This window comes from Gossypium arboreum, chromosome 13, assembly GCF_025698485.1.
Source record: "Gossypium arboreum isolate Shixiya-1 chromosome 13, ASM2569848v2, whole genome shotgun sequence".
NCBI classification, from domain to species: Eukaryota; Viridiplantae; Streptophyta; class Magnoliopsida; order Malvales; family Malvaceae; genus Gossypium; species Gossypium arboreum.
In genome coordinates, this window is record NC_069082.1 from 96,426,954 (window position 1) to 96,445,341 (window position 18,388).

The 18,388-nt window shown below is 34.9% G+C and overlaps 1 protein-coding gene across 11 annotated transcripts; it reads right to left on the minus strand.

Annotated features, from left to right (window-relative positions):
• Positions 1-14: 14 nt before the first annotated feature.
• LOC108469675 (tubulin-folding cofactor E) lies at positions 15-18,050 on the minus strand. Of its 11 annotated transcripts, none has more exons than XM_053024221.1 (19): positions 17,919-18,050; positions 17,466-17,804; positions 17,103-17,273; positions 16,332-16,378; positions 14,746-14,892; positions 14,452-14,526; positions 12,727-12,782; positions 12,564-12,615; positions 3,019-3,128; positions 2,775-2,917; positions 2,632-2,693; positions 2,036-2,143; positions 1,911-1,945; positions 1,202-1,267; positions 1,035-1,126; positions 876-952; positions 712-789; positions 430-545; positions 15-327 (listed from the first exon to the last, which is right to left on the minus strand). In XM_053024221.1, exons 2-18 carry the CDS (start codon positions 17,764-17,766, stop codon positions 447-449), a joined length of 1,719 nt encoding a protein of 572 aa, XP_052880181.1. In that variant the 5' UTR covers positions 17,767-17,804; positions 17,919-18,050; the 3' UTR covers positions 15-327; positions 430-446. The 11 variants fall into 11 exon arrangements, with proteins under 11 accessions (XP_052880181.1, XP_052880180.1, XP_017626142.1 ...); XM_053024220.1 differs by having other exon boundaries at positions 15-330; XM_017770653.2 differs by having other exon boundaries at positions 15-545.
• Positions 18,051-18,388: the final 338 nt, after the last annotated feature.

Here is an 18,388-nt window from a genome sequence, read left to right on the forward strand (position 1 = left end):
AATAAAAGTGACTATTTTGATAGTTTAGTCCTTTATTTACTATTGATGTTATAATAAATCAAACACTGATTCTTGTAAAGATATAACCGGACATCGAAAATTTGTACGTTGACCAAAAGTACTGGGCGTTAAGATGGTACAGATGTTGATGCCAATGCCAGAATTTCACACAAGCAGCCCAATATCTATTCCTTAGTTTACCCTATATAACACAAACTCTGATGCTCTCTTTTGACAGCCATTTCAACTACTCAAACCCTCATTATGTGTTTCTTTCTTCTGGAAACTCCAAAAGCACAACTCATCTCAGCCTCAGCAGGTATCATCCTACTAAAGATCATTTGATTTTAGTACAGTTCCAAACATCTGAAAACGGAAGATGTTATGCCATGTAGAAACAGGAAGGCACACACAAGCTTTCTTGGATACCTCAATCAGATTGTTGGTCAACTCTCTTCATCCACGATAATGGTAGATTCATTCCCAATCCCCATGTCCATTAATGTTGCCATTTCATCATCAAGCAACATTGGCAAAGGAGAGCCCTGCAAATTTAAACAATAATCACAAATGATACTCCAAAGCCAATAAAAGAGAGCCATCACTATCAAGGTTCACACACATAATTGCTACAACTAGAAAAGAAAACAAATTAGGATAAGGAAGAATAAAACATAAAACACATAATCATGAATTTGATAGAAGATAAACCTCTTCTTGAAGAAACAATTTCAGCTTCAACGACTTGAGTTTAAAAAAGCTTTCACAAAGAGCCTTCAGTTTTCCAACCTAAAATAAAGAAATCTAATTGTGAGTGAATCTTCATATGCATGTCCAACTAAATATGGTTGGTAGAAATGGTCTAGAATATTAACTGTGGTAGTGGCTGGCAATTTCTTTGTCAACGGAAGCTTCTCACCGACTGATGAGGCCACACATTTCAGAGTGATAGCTGCATGTTATATACACAGTAGAAAACTTTTGAGTTTATAAAGAGAAATTGATGAAAAAAAGGAAATATCTAAGATTCATACACAATAGTCCGGAGGCCATCTTCTGAGGGCCTGCTGCTCCCACTGATGGCCTTTCATCCTCAATCCCATAAAAGTTCTTCAACTCAACAAACCTGGGATTGAAGTTTAAGTACAGAAATAGCAGTAAAAATTTCAGTCATGCACATAGTTTATAGGAGTAAATTTACCGGGGATGAAGGCAGTTGATCTCTTCTGGATTATCAAGCAACTTTGACATTACTAGGCGCACATATCTGCAAGAAACATTGAGTATTTACAGCTCCATATGAATGTTAATTTCTCTCTTGGTATAACAAAGATACCGTTGTGGTCGAGGATCACTGATTTTCATCTGAGTGGTAGCAATAGAGGCTAAAGAAGGTTTTAAATCAAAGCCCTCAGTACTTGAGGTGTTAATCATTTTCATGTAATTATTTCAAATGAAGGTTACTAGACATCATGATAAGTTATCATTATCCAGCTATCATTTATTTAAATTACAGTATGATAGAAGACAAACAGTAATTAGAAACTAACAAGATTTACTAAAATAACTTCCCTGGCATGACAGACAAGTGACTTAAAAGCTTCAGATAAAGTGTGAAACCAGAAATTAAAAGACATATACCAATACTAATAGTTTCTCAAGATATATCTGCCTAGGAACTTTGTTAGTATGGACTGCTAACTTTGGCAAGTGGGACCATGAATCACCAACCATTATGCCTTATCTCCCTAAAAATCAAAGGTTTGAGGCAGAAAATATAAAACAGAAATAAATAATGTAAAAAATATCAAGAATAAGTGAGAAGAAGAAAAGAGAATGAAACAACAGCCAAAGCACGATTTCATTTCAGAAAAAAACAGAGTAATCATATTTCTCAAAGAAACCAATACCGGATTTCTGACTCCTTTCTTTCACGAGCACTTATCTGAAAGATTGTTGGGTTACATCAGAGTCATTAGAACCTCATAACAGAATGAAAACAAGGGGGGCTTTTCATGCAGCGTCTAGAGTTTACCTCACTTCCATTTAGCATTTCAACTTTTGCTAATCGTGCAATCAAAACAAATCGTGGGAGACCACCTCTTCCAGGATCAGCTATCGGATTATCAGAAAACCTGATGTCCTTAGCATAATTAAAAAAGAAGAAAAGAAGTTAAAACATTTCAGATGTAGCCAAGGGAAAGAGAGAAAAAGGGTACCACAAAAAGTTCAGTCCAACAGAAAGAATCTAGTGCATACCGGAGTCAACTATCATCAAGATCTTGCTAATTTAGCCATGTTAGCTTAGTCCCTCCACTCAAGGTCTAGTTTAGTGGATATGATAATTATAAAACTTACTTGATCAGGTAGATAAGCACCAAAATTAAAAATTCACAAAAGCACCTCACAATACATGTTTGGGCAGCCTGATTGATGTGAATTCATGGAAAAGGATAACAGGAAACATCCCAATCTAGTAGGTAGTTATGTTCACAAAAGCATAATGTCACCCTTAACCATAAATATTCGATTTTACCCCCACAGAATTAATTACATAAGTAGCAGCATTTTCTACACTACAGAGCTACTGCCAAGCACATAGACAAGATGCTTCAGATGAAGAAACCTTACAATAAGTTTTGGGAAAGTGTTCAATGAGTCAATTGAAGCCAAATCGTTAATTTCATTACTTCCTGAAGCATAAAACAATTAGACAATAGATTAACGAGGGAAACAGCCCAAATAACATGTAAAATAAGGAGTTAAGAGATTACCGAGAAGAAGGCATCGTAGATTTTGAAACGGAAAGTAGCTTTCCTCACATGACTCATGATTACTGAGAAATTCTTGTATCTTATTCTTATCTGGGTAAAAGATGCAGGTCAACTTGTTCTTGTTCAAATAAAGCTGCTCCAAACTGACAGAGAATTACTGAGAGTTAATGAGTTATCAAGAGAATTCAGTGACTAGAAAATATGGGGACACATTCCTGGAAAGAAGCAATAATTTCATTCTGACCTTTTCAGTTGAGAAAGTTTCAAGATATCATCCCATTCAGCTAAGCAATTATCTTCCAAATTCAGAAGCCGCAAAGAATCAAATCCCTGAACGGTGGAGGAAGATGTTGGCTGACAACAAAAATAAAAATAAAAAACATAGACATGAATCAGAGAATTAGGAACACTTAGTGTTTGAAATAATTAGATATAAAAGAAAATTCTTCTTTGAAAGCTGTATAGTATTTCTTCAATTTCACAACTGATTGTTCATGCTAGTTCAACTAGTTTGCCATAGTTTTCCATGCAGCCCACAGAATTTGTGTATAATAGTCATTGAAATCATTTTTGCTGACACTATTACCCATTTAAGCCACCATTCTTTCAACCCAATGCTTCAGTTAGGCACTTAAAAAGTCCTGTTTTTGATATGGATTTCTGCGGACGAGATCAAATCTAGTCGTGACAGTCCAGTAAAAGGTAACAGAATTCTTCTTAGATCTATTAACCAACTAAATCCAAATTTGGAACTACCTACCATATCTTTAATTAACCAGTAATGCAAAAGAAAAGAAAAGAGAAGGGAATAAATAATTAATCCTCTTCAGACAAAGAAAACAGAGAAAAGAAAATCCAACGTCAACAAAAGGCCTAATTATACTAAAGATACAAAGCAAAACTAGAGAGATTTTGGTCCAGTCATATTACAGAATGGCTGGCAAACTGGCTGACGACTTATCTGCAACTCGCCTGCAAGAAGCTGGAATCGCTAGTAATCACCAGTCAGCCATAAGGTGGTGAATAAAATAATAATAATAAAGCCTTCAAATTGAGGTCTTCAAACTCATTTTTATAATTTTCCATCCACTAGAATGTTCCACTTTATATGCTCAAAAAGGCATATTAACATCATTAAGCTTCCTTTGAGAAGTGAAGAACATAAGTACAGATGAGTAAAAGAAAGAACCAATTGAAATTTTAAAGGACATCCTTACAAGGTAGGACTCCTTTTTAGGACACCAACTTCCTAAGTAACTAAAACAAAAATTAAAATACTGTTAAAAACAGGCTATTTCAATTATATTTTTCACAAGAAATTACATAAATATTTATAGACATAGTGAGCCTAACTTAGGAAACTTTACACTAGGAAACATACTAATTCTAGGGATGTTGTACCTAAAAACAGCCTTAAAGTTAGGGATAAAATATTTACAGAATCCTATTTGATACACTCAAATATTCCATAATTAGGAAACTGAAATCTGACACTCCCTCTCAAGCTGGGAAGTGGATATCATCCATTCTCAGCTTGCTTACTAATTTCTGAAACAACTTCCCAGACAATCCCTTGGTAAGTATGTCTGCTAGTTGACCATCAGTGGACACAAATGGAGTGCAAATTAAGCCACTGTCCAGTTTTTTCTTTATAAAATGTCTGTCAACCTCAACGTGCTTCGTTCGATCATGTTGAACTGGATTATGTGCAATATTGATAGCATACTTATTATCGCAATACAACTTCATTGGACCTTCCCACTCGATCTTCAAATCTTCCAAAATAATTTTTATCCATAACAACTCACAAACTCCAAGAGCCATCGCCCTAAATTCAGCTTCTACACTAGATCTAGCCACAACATTTTGTTTTTTACTCCTCCAAGTCACAAGGTTGCCTCCTAGGAAAGTACAATAGCCCGAGGTTGATCTTCTATCAACCATAGATCCTACATAATCTGCATCAGTATAGGCTTCAAGGGTTAAATTCTGCCCCTTTTTAAATAGGATTCCTTTGCCTGGTGTGCCCTTTAAGCATCTTGTAGAATCGATATACTGCTCTAAGATGTGATTCTTTGGGATTGTGCATAAACCGACTTACAACACCTCTTGCATAGGCAATATCCGGTCGGTATGAGACAAGTAAATGAGCTTCCCCACAAGTCTTTGATATGACCTTTTATCAACTGCTGCATCTTCTAGTGCATTTCCAAGTCTGTGGTTCACCTCTATGGGCGTCTCTGCTGGTTTACAGCCCAACTTGCCCGTCTCTGTCAACAAATCAACTATGTATTTTTGCTGAGATATGAATATTCCTTCCCGAGAGTGTGCCACTTCAATACCAAGGAAATATTTTAACTTACCGAGCTCTTTGACTTCAAATTCTTTTACTAGGCATTTCTTTAAATTCTCCATTCCTTCTAGATCATCACCAATCACTATAATGTCATCAACATAGACTAATAAAGTAGTCACTCCCCCTGAAAATGAGTGTTTTACAAATAGAGTGTGATCTCCTTGACTCTGTTTATACCCCAACTTGAGCATTACTTTGGTAAATCTTCCAAACCAAGCCCTCGGGGACTGTTTTAGTCCGTACAAAGCCTTTTTAGTCTGCAAACTACATCACGTATTTGGACCGAATCCTGGAGGAACATCCATATAGACTTCCTCCTCAAGATCACCGTGTAAAAAGGCATTTTTGATGTCAAATTGCTGTAATTTCCAGCCTCGGTTGGCAGCTAGTGACAACAACACTCTTATAGTGTTCATCTTTGCTACAGGGGCAAATGTCTCAAGGTAGTCTATTCCATACATTTGAGTGTACCCTTTAGCTACCAATCTTGCTTTGTACCTCTCCAAAGAACCTTCTGACTTATATTTCACTGTGTACACCCAGCGACATCCCGCTTGTTTCTTTCCTCTCGGTAATTGCACTAAGTCCCATGTCTTATTTTTTTCAAGAGCTTCCATTTCAACTTTCATGGCATTTTTCCAATTCTTATCTTCTAATGCCTCGGATACAGTTTTGGGAATGGAGATAGAATTTAGGCTGGTAAGAAAGGTTTTGTGGTTATGGAAAAGTTTTTGTAAGACATGAATAGGTACAAGGGATGTTTTGTACGTGTTCTAGTCCCGTTTCTAATAGCAATGGGAAAATCATCTAAATTTGCCGTATTAGAATTCAAAGTAGGTTCAGCAATTACCTCGTGTCGTATAGGAGAAGATGATGATTGAACTTGCACGGTGCCTTCTTCCTTGAGTAAACCAAAGAAGGACGAGTAGTGTCCTGAATTCCTCTTGGTGATTTGGGTGTATTAGGCTCTGTTTCAGGTTGTATAGGGCCATTGTTTCAAGTCAGGCAGGTTGGTTAGTAGGCAAGGACCGAGTGGGAGTGTTTGGTTCTTGGACAGAGCTGGAATGTGAGTGTTTTGCTGCTGGACAGGAGCTAGAATGTGAGTGTTTTGTTCTTGGACAGGAGCTGGAATGTCAAGAAGAAGAATTCTTCGTCCTTATCTTCGTGAATAAGATCTCCCTTGAAGATAAGGACGAGTAAAGAAATTCTCTTGTTCGCAAAAGTAACATCTGCTGTTACAAAAAAATTTTTGTGGTGGATGATAGCATTTGTACCCTTTTGAGTGGAAGAATAACCAAGAAAGACACACTTGATAGCTCGTGGATCAAATTTTCCTCTATTTTGAGAATGAACATGTACAAAAGCAACACACCAAATATTTTGGGAGTAAGGTTACTTGAAGTATTGAAATCGGGAAAGAATTTTGCTAGAACTTGCATAGGACTTTGAGATTTAAGGACTTTTGTAGGCAATCTATTTATCAAATGAGTAGCGTTAAAACAGCCTCCCCAATATTGTTTAGAGACATTTTTTGGAACAAAAGAGCTCTTGTAATAGCTAAAATGTGACCATTCTTTCTTTCGGCAACACCATTTTTTTGGGGTGTACTAACACAAGATGACTCATGTATAATGCCTCTTTCCTGAAAATATGTTGAGAGAAATTGATTGAAATAATCCTTGGTATTGTCTGACCTAAACCTTTTTATTTCAGCTCCAAATTGTGTTTTGATCATGTTGTAAAAGGTTGGAAACACAGACCTTACATCAAATTTTTGTTTTAAAAGAAATATCCAAGACACACGAGTACAATCATCAATAAAGGATACAAACCACCGAGCCCCAGAAATATTTGAAATAGTGGATGGCCCCCAAACATCACTATGAATAAGAGTAAAAGGAGTGAAAGTTCTTTTATTGCTTACTGAAAAAGAGGTACGTTATGTTTTGCAAGTTCATAGATATCACAATGAAATTTTTCAACAGCCAATCCTTTGAACAATGAAGGAAACATAATTTTAAGGACTCTAAACGATGGATGACCAAGGCGAAGGTGATAGAGCCAAATTTGGTCTTTATTGGTTTTAATAGATTCAGATATGAAAGATGAAGGTGAGGAATTCAGAGCACTAACTTCTCCACTGGATTCTTCAAGATAGTATAGGCCATTTACTTCCTTAGCATGTCCAATCATCCTCCTCGATTCGCTCCCGAAAAAGACATCGATTGTGATAGAAAACCACTTTACGTTAGAGTCTTTGGTAATTCTTTGAATGGATAAAAGATTGGTAAATAGTTTTGGAACATGAAGGACATTTTTAAGAGTAAGGGTTTTGTTTATAACAATATCACCTGACCACCACTGTGATCACGAAGCATCACTACTATTATTTTTCTACTACTAGGGCAAGGTGTATATGAAACAAATTTTTGTGAGGAGTGGGTCATGTGGTGCAGTAGCTCTGAGTCAATGACCCAAGAACTTTTGGTGATTTGATCGAGACTTTAGAATCTTGAGAAGAGGATATACCGAAAAGTCAAACTACAAGTACTGTTGAAGAAGTTTTTCTAATGATCCCAAAAATTTTTTAACTTCTCAATTTCTTCTTTATTGAATTCAACAAGTGATTCCTAAGAATTATTTTTCCATCCAAATTGTCTTGTTGTATATGCTCGTCCTTGTCCCTTTGGTTGTCCACCTTTTTCCGAAAAATTTTTATTTGTTGTTTGTGGCTTCCCATGGAGTTTCCAGATCTTTCTTTAGTGTGACGGGCCTTTTACAAGAGGGTGCACCATACGGAATCCTGTTAATAGGCTTTGTACGCTCTGTCAGTATATTATCTTCACTATTTGGTCGCTCCAGCCAAATTTCCTCTCACTTACAGCTTTTGTAACCAAGGTGAACTATCCACTTGACTGTTCTCAACCATAACTCCTCTTCTTCCTTCCTCAAAGACGAACAATTGCAATTGTCTCATTTAGTGATGGTAGTTCCTCTTTTCCAAGTACTTGAACTCTTCTGCATCAAACTTAACATTTAGTCCAAGAAGAAAATCATAAATTCAATCCTTTTCAACGAACCTTTTCAGAGTCTTGCATCTTCACCGCACTTCATCTGAATGCATGGTAATGATCCATCTCTTGCCATAAACTTTGCAATGATTGGAATACTCCGTGATTGATCGACTTTCTTGCTTGGTAGATGAAATCTTAGTCTTGATTTCATAGATTTGAGCAAGATCTCGAACTTTAGAATAAGTCTGTTTCACGACTTCCCATATTTCTTTGGATGTGTTAAGAAACATGCATGTATCGCTAATTTCGGCATCATAGAGTTCCATAACCAAGACATTACCATAGAGTCTTGTTCATCTCAAGCATCAAACTTAGGATCTCCTTCTTTAGGTCCGATTCCGAGTAAGTGACTCAAGTTTTCCTCTTCCTTCAAGAACGTCTGAACCGTTGAGACCACTTGAGTAATTTTTCCTATTTAGCTGTGAGGCTACTTGGATGTTCTGAAACTCACTTGTTGGGTTTGAGTTGTTCACTGAAACTTTTAAGACATCCCCATTATTCTTGATCTTGACATTTCAGTCATGTTTCGTTTGAACAAATTTTACAGCTTGAGGGTTTGGTTGGAATCAGGAAAAAAATCGCAGACAAAGAAAAAAATCCCAAAAATCAGGCTAAAAAGCTCTGATACCATGTTAAAAACAGGCTATTTCAATTATATTTTTCACAAGAAATTACATAAATATTTATAGACATAGTAAGCCTAACTTAGGAAACTTTACACTAGGAAACATACTAATTCTAGGGATGCTGTACCTAAAAACAGCCTTAAAGTTAGGGATAAAATATTTACAGAATCCTATTTGATACACTCAAATATTCCTTAATTAGGAAACTGAAATCTGACAAATACCAACAACCACCCCCCCCCCAAAAAAAAAACAAAGCAATTAATCAAAGGAATCATCTAAGCTCCTACCCTTATTGCAATCAATTGAACCTTATTGTTATTTACACTCAATTAAGGTCCTTGTTTGGAGGAAAAGTGCCATGTGGATTAGCACCATTAACTGTCTATGCCAGCTATGATGAAAATGTTGTGGGGCAATATTGTCATGAACGAATTTTGCATATGGCACTAATATACGTGTGTGTGCATGTATCATTTTCCCTCTTTTCCATTAATGCCATAGAGTAAAATTTCTATCACACCCTTGGCACCACATGCAAAATTCCATTCCACATTGTTTGTGCCACAAAGAATGTTAAGTGTGTTAAACAAAAAGCATTTCTCATTAAAATAATTACTCAAATTGGTTATAAACAAATGTTGAAGGTCTAATTTGATTGTAATAAAAATATAAGGGCTTAGATGGGAAAACTAATAAGGGCATATCTTCTATTTTTGTCTAACACCAATTTACAAGTCCCCAAACAATTTAATAGCAGTTAAGAGAGTCCACATAAACATACAGAATGTTGAAATACATGTTGAAGTTCCTAGAATAATCAATTGAGCTTTTCTAAGAATTTTTTATTTATATTTTAGTAGTTTACTAGAATAAAGGAATTACTTTCCCAGCTATTTTGTGTCTTTTTATTATTATTTATATTCAATTCTTTGCTTAATAAAACTAGAACAGTTTTATTGAATACTCTCTTCAAAACTTTCATGGTATCAAAGCTAGGTTAAATTTTCAGTAACACCATGGTTAAAACAACCTTCACTGGGGATAAGAGATCCAACAACCAAACGGAGGTAGAACGTTCTACCGTCGGAACAACTACCAAGAGTGCAATGACTCAAGGGATAGAAACATCTCACCTCTCTTTTCAGTTGACATCTCACAAGTTGAATGACAAGAATTACTTCGAATGGTCGCAATTCGTGAAGTTAGCAATTGATGGACGCGCCAAGGTAGGTCATTTAACTGGAGAAGTCAAGCAACCATAGGTGAGAGATCCAAGGATGAACACGTGAATGTCAAAAAGTTCTATGATAATTGCATGGCTTATTAATTCCATGGAAATATCTATAGGTAAACCTTTTTTTTTTCTCCCAACTATTAAAGATATTTGGGACGCTATGAATGACACTTAGGGTGGGTTTGGATAGGCGGTGGGGTGCGGTGCGTTTAACTTACTTTTTATCTTATGCTACAATATCACTACAGTATCTAACTCACCACCATCGCTGTTTTTACACTAACGCCAGGTAAACGCACCGCCGATCTAAACCTACCCTTATTCTGATTTAGAAAACGCTTCACAAATCTTTTGAGTTAAAAATAAAACCTGGAAGACTAGGCAAGGGGAAAAGGAGGCTACTTTTTATTATAGCGAGATGATATCTTTTTGACAAGAACTAGATCATTGTTATAATGATGAATGGGACTGTCCTAGAGATAGTGTAAAAGCTACGAGAAAAGAAGAGAATGAGTAAGCTTATTTGTTTTAGGCTGGTTTAAATAGAGAATTTGATGAAGTGAGATCTCGGATTCCAGAGAAAAAGCCACTTCCAACACTCTTGTGAGATTTTTCTAAGGTTAGAAGAGAAGAGATTAAGAGAAAAGTAATGTTAAGGCCAGGACTTGAAGCTAACGATGATAACTTTGCTCTTATGACTGTTAAAAATGATTATGACAATGAAAGAAGGAAGAAACCTTGGTGCGACCACTGCAAAAAATATTGTCACACTTGAGAAACGTGTTGAAAGCTCCATGGAAAATCGACGAATAGGAGAAAGAAGAGTGGCAATGGTCGTGGTTCACAATCTAGGCATAACAAAGCTTTCCAATCGACTAATGAAAATCATGAGCAACAAAGTTCTCAGGAAGGGTCTCCATTCATTAAGTAAAAACTAGAGCATCTACTCAGGTTTTTTCAATAACCACAGTTTCGGATGAATTCTTCTATTCTTAACTCATCCAATAGTCCTTCTTGCTCCTTTGCCCAATTAGGTACTGATTCTTTTGTATTTTTCAGTGTCAAGCCTTGTAAAACAAACACGTGGATTGTTATTAAAAAGGAGTATGAATGTGTAGAGTCTGATCATGAGAACAAACAAAGGAGTTGCTCGTTTACTCAAGAAGAAACCGAAATCAAGAAAGTAGAATCCACCATATTTATCACCATGAATCCGACCCGCAAAATCTTGTCAAAAGTCTAAGTAAACTCGTAATCTAACCAATGAATTTTCTGATTTAGATATTCCAATTGCTAAAAGAAAAGGTATTAGAAATGTCGTTAAATATCCCATGTCTAAATTTGTGTCTTATAAAGCCTTGCCTTTGACATTCTCAACCTTTCTTTTGTCTCAATAATGTAAAAATACTAAAAAATGTGAAAGATGTTTTCAAGGTTCCTAAATGGAAGGAGGCTACTTTAGAAAAGATGCGTGCTTTTGAAAAAACATGTACATGAGAAACAGTGGAATTACCTATAAGAAAAAAAACAGTGGGCTGCAAATGAGTGTTCACGACCAAATTCAGACCAGATGGATCTTTAGACAGATACAAAGCTCAGCTGGTGGCTAAAGGGTACACTCAAACATACGAGATAGACTATCTTGAGACATTTGCTCCAGTAGCTAAGTTAAATACTGTTAGAGTTCTTTTATCCATTGTTGTTAATCTTGATTGGTCTTTACAGCAACTAGATGTGAAAAATGCTTTCCTAAGTGGAAAACTTGAAGAAAAAGTTTATATAAATCCTCCAGGTTTTGAAGAAAACTTTAGAACTCAAGTAGGGAAGCTCAAGAAATCTTTTTATGGCCTAAAGCAATCTCCTCAAGCTTGGTTTGAACGGTTCACTCAGGTTGATAAAAAACAAGTTACTCACAAGGACAATCTGATCAAACAATGTTCTACTAAAATTCACAAAAAGGTAGAATAACAGTTATTATAGCCTATGTCGATGATATCATTCTTACAGGAGATGATGTGGATGAAATAAGGCGTCTCAAGCAGCATCTAGCATTGGAGTTTGAGATCAAAGACTTGGGTCCTTTAAAATACTTCCTTGAAATGAAAGTTGCTTGATCAAAAAAGGGTCTTGTGGTCTCTTAGAAAAAATATGTGATTGATCTTTTAAAAGAGACTGGGATGAGTGGTTGCTGCTCAACTAACACAGCAATTGGTTCAAATGTAAAATTCGAAAATAAAGAAAGAAGATCAATTGATAAAAGGCAATACTAGAGATTAGTTGGTAAGTTAATCTACTTATCACATACAAGGCCAGACATAACTTTTGCAGTAAACTTGGTGAGTCAATTTATGCACTGTGTTTCGAATCCTGAGATATTTGAAGATTTCACTTGACAATGGCTTATTTTTCAAGAAATCTGAACAAAGAAGAATTAAAGCTTATGCAAATGCAAACTAGGCAGGCTCAATAATAGATAGAAGATCTACATCAACATACCGTACATTTGTTTGGGGAAACCTTGTGACTTGGCGAAGCAGAAAACAAAGTGCTGTAGCAAGAAGTAGTGCAGAGGCTGAGTTTAGATCAATGGCTCAAGGAATTTGTAAAATGATGTGGTTAAAAAGAATTATGAAAAAGCTAAGGAAACCAATAATTTCACCAATAAAGTTGTACTGTGATAGCAAAGCTGCCATTAGCGTTGCTCACAACCCAATCCTACATGACAAAACTAAACATTTAAGATTGATAGACATTATATCAAGGAGAAGATTGAATAAGGTCAAATATGCATGCTGTTTGTTCCTTCAAAACAACAAATTGCTGACGTACTCACCAAAGGGCATTCTAAGACAAGCTTTGATTTTCTTATAAGCAAGTTGAGCATGATTGATATATATGTACCAACTTGAGGGAGGATATTGAAATACGTGTTAAAGCTCCATCTATTTTAGGATATTTTTTAAAGTTATTTATGTAGATAAATCCTAGAATAATCAATTGAGATTCTTTAGAATTTTTTTTTATTTTTCTTTTAGTAGTTTACTAGAATAAGGGAATTACTTTTCCAGTTATATTATGAGTCTTTTTTTTTCTATTTATATTCAATTCTTTGCTTAATAAAATTAGAACAGTTTTATTGAATACTCTCTTAAAAACTTTCACAGAATCTCACAGATAAGTACATACAAAAGGATAGGGAGATTATTTTGTTGGAGAGCTGCTATCTATTCATTCAAAGCTTTTATTAACATAAAATTACTTTCCTGTTTAAATCTCTATCAAAGTAATTAAGGCATGATGAAAGAACTCTTAGACCCACGCATGACGATGGAAGGAAAATATAGCGAGACAAGCTATCAATGCAATGCAACGCATGTTCCATTTTATTATGAGGGCCATTTCTTTAATGATTAATGCACATGAGACTTCCAAGGATAGAATTAGCTTAGTTCTTTATTAGGGTTTTGAAGTTGACCATTGTGCCTATTTATTTTCATGCACAAAACTGTAATCTTTTAAATTCATACAAGGCACTAGTAGATTAGAGAACACAAGGCTTTATGAGGGAATCAAGTTATTTGCTTACTAAGGCATCCACTTTGAAGTGTCAATTTCTTCATTTCATCATCTTATTGACATCATTCCTTCACTTGTCCAAATTTATACATGAACAAAATTGACCATACAACAGATCAAGCTGCCAATCCAACCCTCTTTTTACTATGATTTGCACGATCTAGAACTCTAATTCTGTAAACACAGCAACCACCCCCCCCCCAAAAAAAAAAAAACACTATTCCAAGACCTCCAATGATTCCTAGTTGAAATATTGTATGAAGTCCTTTATGTCAATGGTAACTACAAAAGCATCGAATCCCACAAATGGTGATGAAAAAAAAGGCAGGCTCCTTTACCCTTTATTTGGTACAAGGTTAAAAAAAAATCAAATTTTGACCAAGCATGAAAATATTTTAAGGTATCTTAACTCAGATTTGATAGATGCCAAGTGAGGTTTGTTTTCCATTCTTACTCTCCGCTAACTAAAGTTACACTTTCTGTAATATGAAAACAGAAGAAATTTCAGGAGAGATAAGGACATTGACAAGAGCAAGAGCATACTTCATCTGAGAACTTATATATAGTCAAAATAAAAGTTTTGTGTATAAACCCTAGATCAGTTCATGAAAAGTAGAAAGACTGACACATGCTGTTCAAGAAATTAAGAATTCAAATCATCTATCCAGTCCCGTAATTACAACTAATGTGCTGATCAAAGAAGGATTTTGTTCCCTTATTACTTTCATTTTGTGGGAGAAAGCTTGAGTGATAGTATTTTCAAACACATAATTTGATTGAAGTTTCGCAAAAGGAAAAAAAGCGATACCTTTATGCTGCTTATGTTATTCCCCATCAGGTGTAACTCCTCGATCACTGGTAATGAATGTTCAAGGATTTCAACCTGCCGTGACAAAAAGAAACCAAATATCTTCATTTAATGGAAACTTGCAGCTATAAATTCTTTGCTTTCTCTCTCTAAATTTCCTCATCCTCATGCAAATCTTAATTGCACATAATACCACTTCCATGATTAAATCAGTTCCAACTACGACTCACAACTTTTATAACGCACACCTATTCACATAAATTGCAAGATGTTCAATGAATCAAGAATGCCCACCTGTGACCAGTTTATGCCCGTACTGTTCAAAACTAAAACACGGATGGCTTTTAGTAGGGGCAACCCTGTAATGTTCTGTGTCATTAAATTATTAGACAGATTGAGTGCTACAAGATGCGGTAGCTGTTCACATATGGTGCCAACATCCTGCATTAAAAGATTGATTCAAACAGGTGTAAGCAACACAGCCTGGTCATGCAGTGCCAAGCAGTAATTGACTAGTATAGCAGTTCTAGAATCACAAGCAAGTGAATTTCATCATTAACATATAACCAGTCTCTTAAAGGTTAAAGCAGAAAAATTGCATACGTCATAGACAACTATTACATCTATGGAAAAACTCAAATGCTGATCTCCCTAAAGAAAATACTATTCTCATTAATTGATATAAATGACATATATGACCCATATAGGTACATAACTGTTAGATGTAAGAACATTCACAAGCATTAAGTTAAACTAAAAACCCAGAAGCAATTAAACATTTATAAAAAGACTTCTATGAGAATCTTACATGTCACTAGTAACTTTGCATTATTCTTTTAATATTTGTTTGCACCTTGGAGCACAAATGCAAGCATAAAGCAAACGTATACCATGAACAATAACAATCGGCAAAAGCAAATAAAAAGCCCAGAATATATAAAACCAAGTGGAAACTGGGCTGGTAATAGAGCGAAGGTGGGGATTTCCTTTATCCACATCCACCCAACTCTGGCATGGATGTTGAAAGCATCCACTTCCATGGATGGCAGTTACATCCATATTCACTCCACACAGCTGCACGCCACTCCACTTTTTTTTCTTAATAATTTTTAATTAAATATTGTAAAACATATATATAATTTACTCATGAATATAATTTCAGTATATATAATTCTTTCGTAGATATATACATATACATAAAATATACATGGTCATGTATATATATGATTTTAGTATATAGAATACCTTAAGGAGTAAATTGTAATTTTAAAAAGTTGGGTAAGGTCAAGCCAAGCAAGCATTTATCAAAATCACTGCACACTGCACCACCCACTTCCACATTTTTTTTTTTTTTAAAAATAACCTCCCCATTCAAAGCAGATTGGTGTGAAATCCATGGGTGCATTAGTTTTTTCCATCCCTAGTGGAAAGGATGCTAATTTTATCAATACAAAAGGATAGGCAAAAAAGCATAATTTATTGCATATAAGACATACTCTAATCAATAAAATTGGAACTCCAAAATATATAAAATAAGCAATGCATGGTAAATTCAGAAAATGTTGCTTAAATCCAATCTATTTACAGCCAACAATTATCTCAATTAATTCATTTCCCTCAATGAAACTAAAATTAGCAACTCCAGCTACATTCCTAAATGAAAGTTTCTCTAAAATGAACCATGAATTAGCACATCCAGAAAGAGCAGTTAAAATCCTAAAACAACTCATACAATAAGTATAAGCCAGAAAGTATCTAGAAAGAGTGCTCTCGATGCAAATAGTAGAGGATGACATGAATACAGAAAGCATGAAAATGCTATATCAAATGTTCAATCAAAGAACAACTTTATCGAAAGTAGCACCAACTAGGACATGTACCTTCCAATCCGTAATCAAATTTCCCATCAAGTCAAGCTCCTTTAAATCTGCAACAAGAACATAAAAAGTAGGAAGAAAAAAAGGCAATAAGTACAGTTGTACCAGCTACTTATTCAGAAAAATGCAACAAATATATGCCAAAACTCCAAAAGGTAAAAGATCACATCAATTGGTTTAAGGTGCCTTAAAAAGTGAAGAAATAAGATAAAAAATGTAACAAAAGCTAAGCAATGCATCTTTAAACCAGCCTTTCTAACATGCTTAAGCTCTCAGAGAAAATATCATAAAACTACTTTCACATGAAGTGCAGGTTCAATCATCATACTTATGCTTGTACAAATTTTCTCTGTATGGTGCAAGTAACTTATCTAAGCTTACGGAACAATTACAAACCTAACCTTTTTTATCACTTCTACTCTATGCCAAAAGTAAATTCAACATTACTTTACAATGAAGAAAAAGTTTACTACAAGAACTAAAATTCAAAAGTAAAAAGAAATAAATTAGAAAATATAAGCTTGAATTCTTTTTCTATCATTCAGACATGCATTGCAAAACAATATTATATAACATTTTGCAATCAATGATTGTCATATTTTAGGAACTTCCAAGGGAATGAAGCAATAAAATTCAAATTTCACTATTTGCCTATCAGGATTATACAAATATAAATACAGCTAAAACGTTAAATAATTCTCTGAGCACTCAAGTAAGAACTTCGAAGGTCTATGTACTAGATTTTTTATAGATAAATAGGAAAGAGCAATTCACTTGGCACAGAAGCACTAATTTCAGCCGGATCTCCAGGAGTGCTGACACCCAAATACGATATTGATGCACTTGTCAGCTCTTCAAATCGACTTAGCTTGTCTTGGATCTTGTCTTTACCCAATAGTTGAACTGATACACGCTTGTTGCTGGCTGAAAGCACATACATTTCATCTGCAAAAGCAAAATTTCCTTTCATTCAGTTTTACGTATTACTAGGGAAAAATGCAATCATGATTGAATAAAACTAAAAGATGATGGAAAATTTAACCACAGTTACAAGGAAAAAGTAAAATCCCAAATATATTTTGTTTTGCTGTTGTTTCCTATGGAAATCTCAAATCAAAGAGCAGTATAAACCCTTACCCTCATCTTGTTCGGTGGATTGGGATTGATATCTGAGCTTAAGGGCTTGAAGAAGTGAAATGCCGAGGCTGAGGTTCTGAGGTCTCAGGAATGAGGCGGAGTTTTGGGATCGACCTTGTAAGTATCGGACTCCATTGATGGAGCCATCATGTTTGCCATCTCCTTCATTGTCCCAGTCGACCCCGACCCAAGTGCCAGAGTACCCTTCCACGTTGCCAACGAACTTCACAGTACCCACGCGGCGGGGATCGGTGGATGAGTGGACGCGTTGCCCAAGTGTGAAAAACGTGGTTTGCTCCATTTTGATAACTAGTCTTGTTCGTTAACCGGGGAATTTGCCTTTGGATGTTCAAGAATGAATTGAAATAAATAAGCATCAAAACATTCTTTTATATATAACTTAAAAAACAAAAAAACACAAAAGAAATGGAAGATTAAAAGGAAATGTCGAACTTGGGGGGTTCAGTCACTAACGAGACTGTTGAAGAGCAGCGAGCCCCTTTTCATTCGTTTCCAGCAACCTTATTTTTCTTAATTAATTCTAGTTTATGTTTATCTGTTTTTGTATTTGAAAATTGTATAATTTGTATTGTTTACTAAAATATTAAAGAATTCTATGTAGAAATTACTTTTTAAATATCAACATTTGTGAGTTTATTGTGCCCTTTGTTTTTAATATTGAATTTTAATTTAATTGATATAAATATTATTGTTAATATAAAAGGAATAGATTTAAGTATGTTAAAATATATTTCTATGATACTTTTAAGTATTATGTCAAAAATTTGATACATTAAAACTTATTGATATTAATTCAAAAATAATAATTTTTATGTAAAATATTAAAATTAATAATTTAATTTAATTTTGTAGCTTTAGTGGATAATAGTGAAATGTAACTTGAATGCATAGTCGTGGAGTTC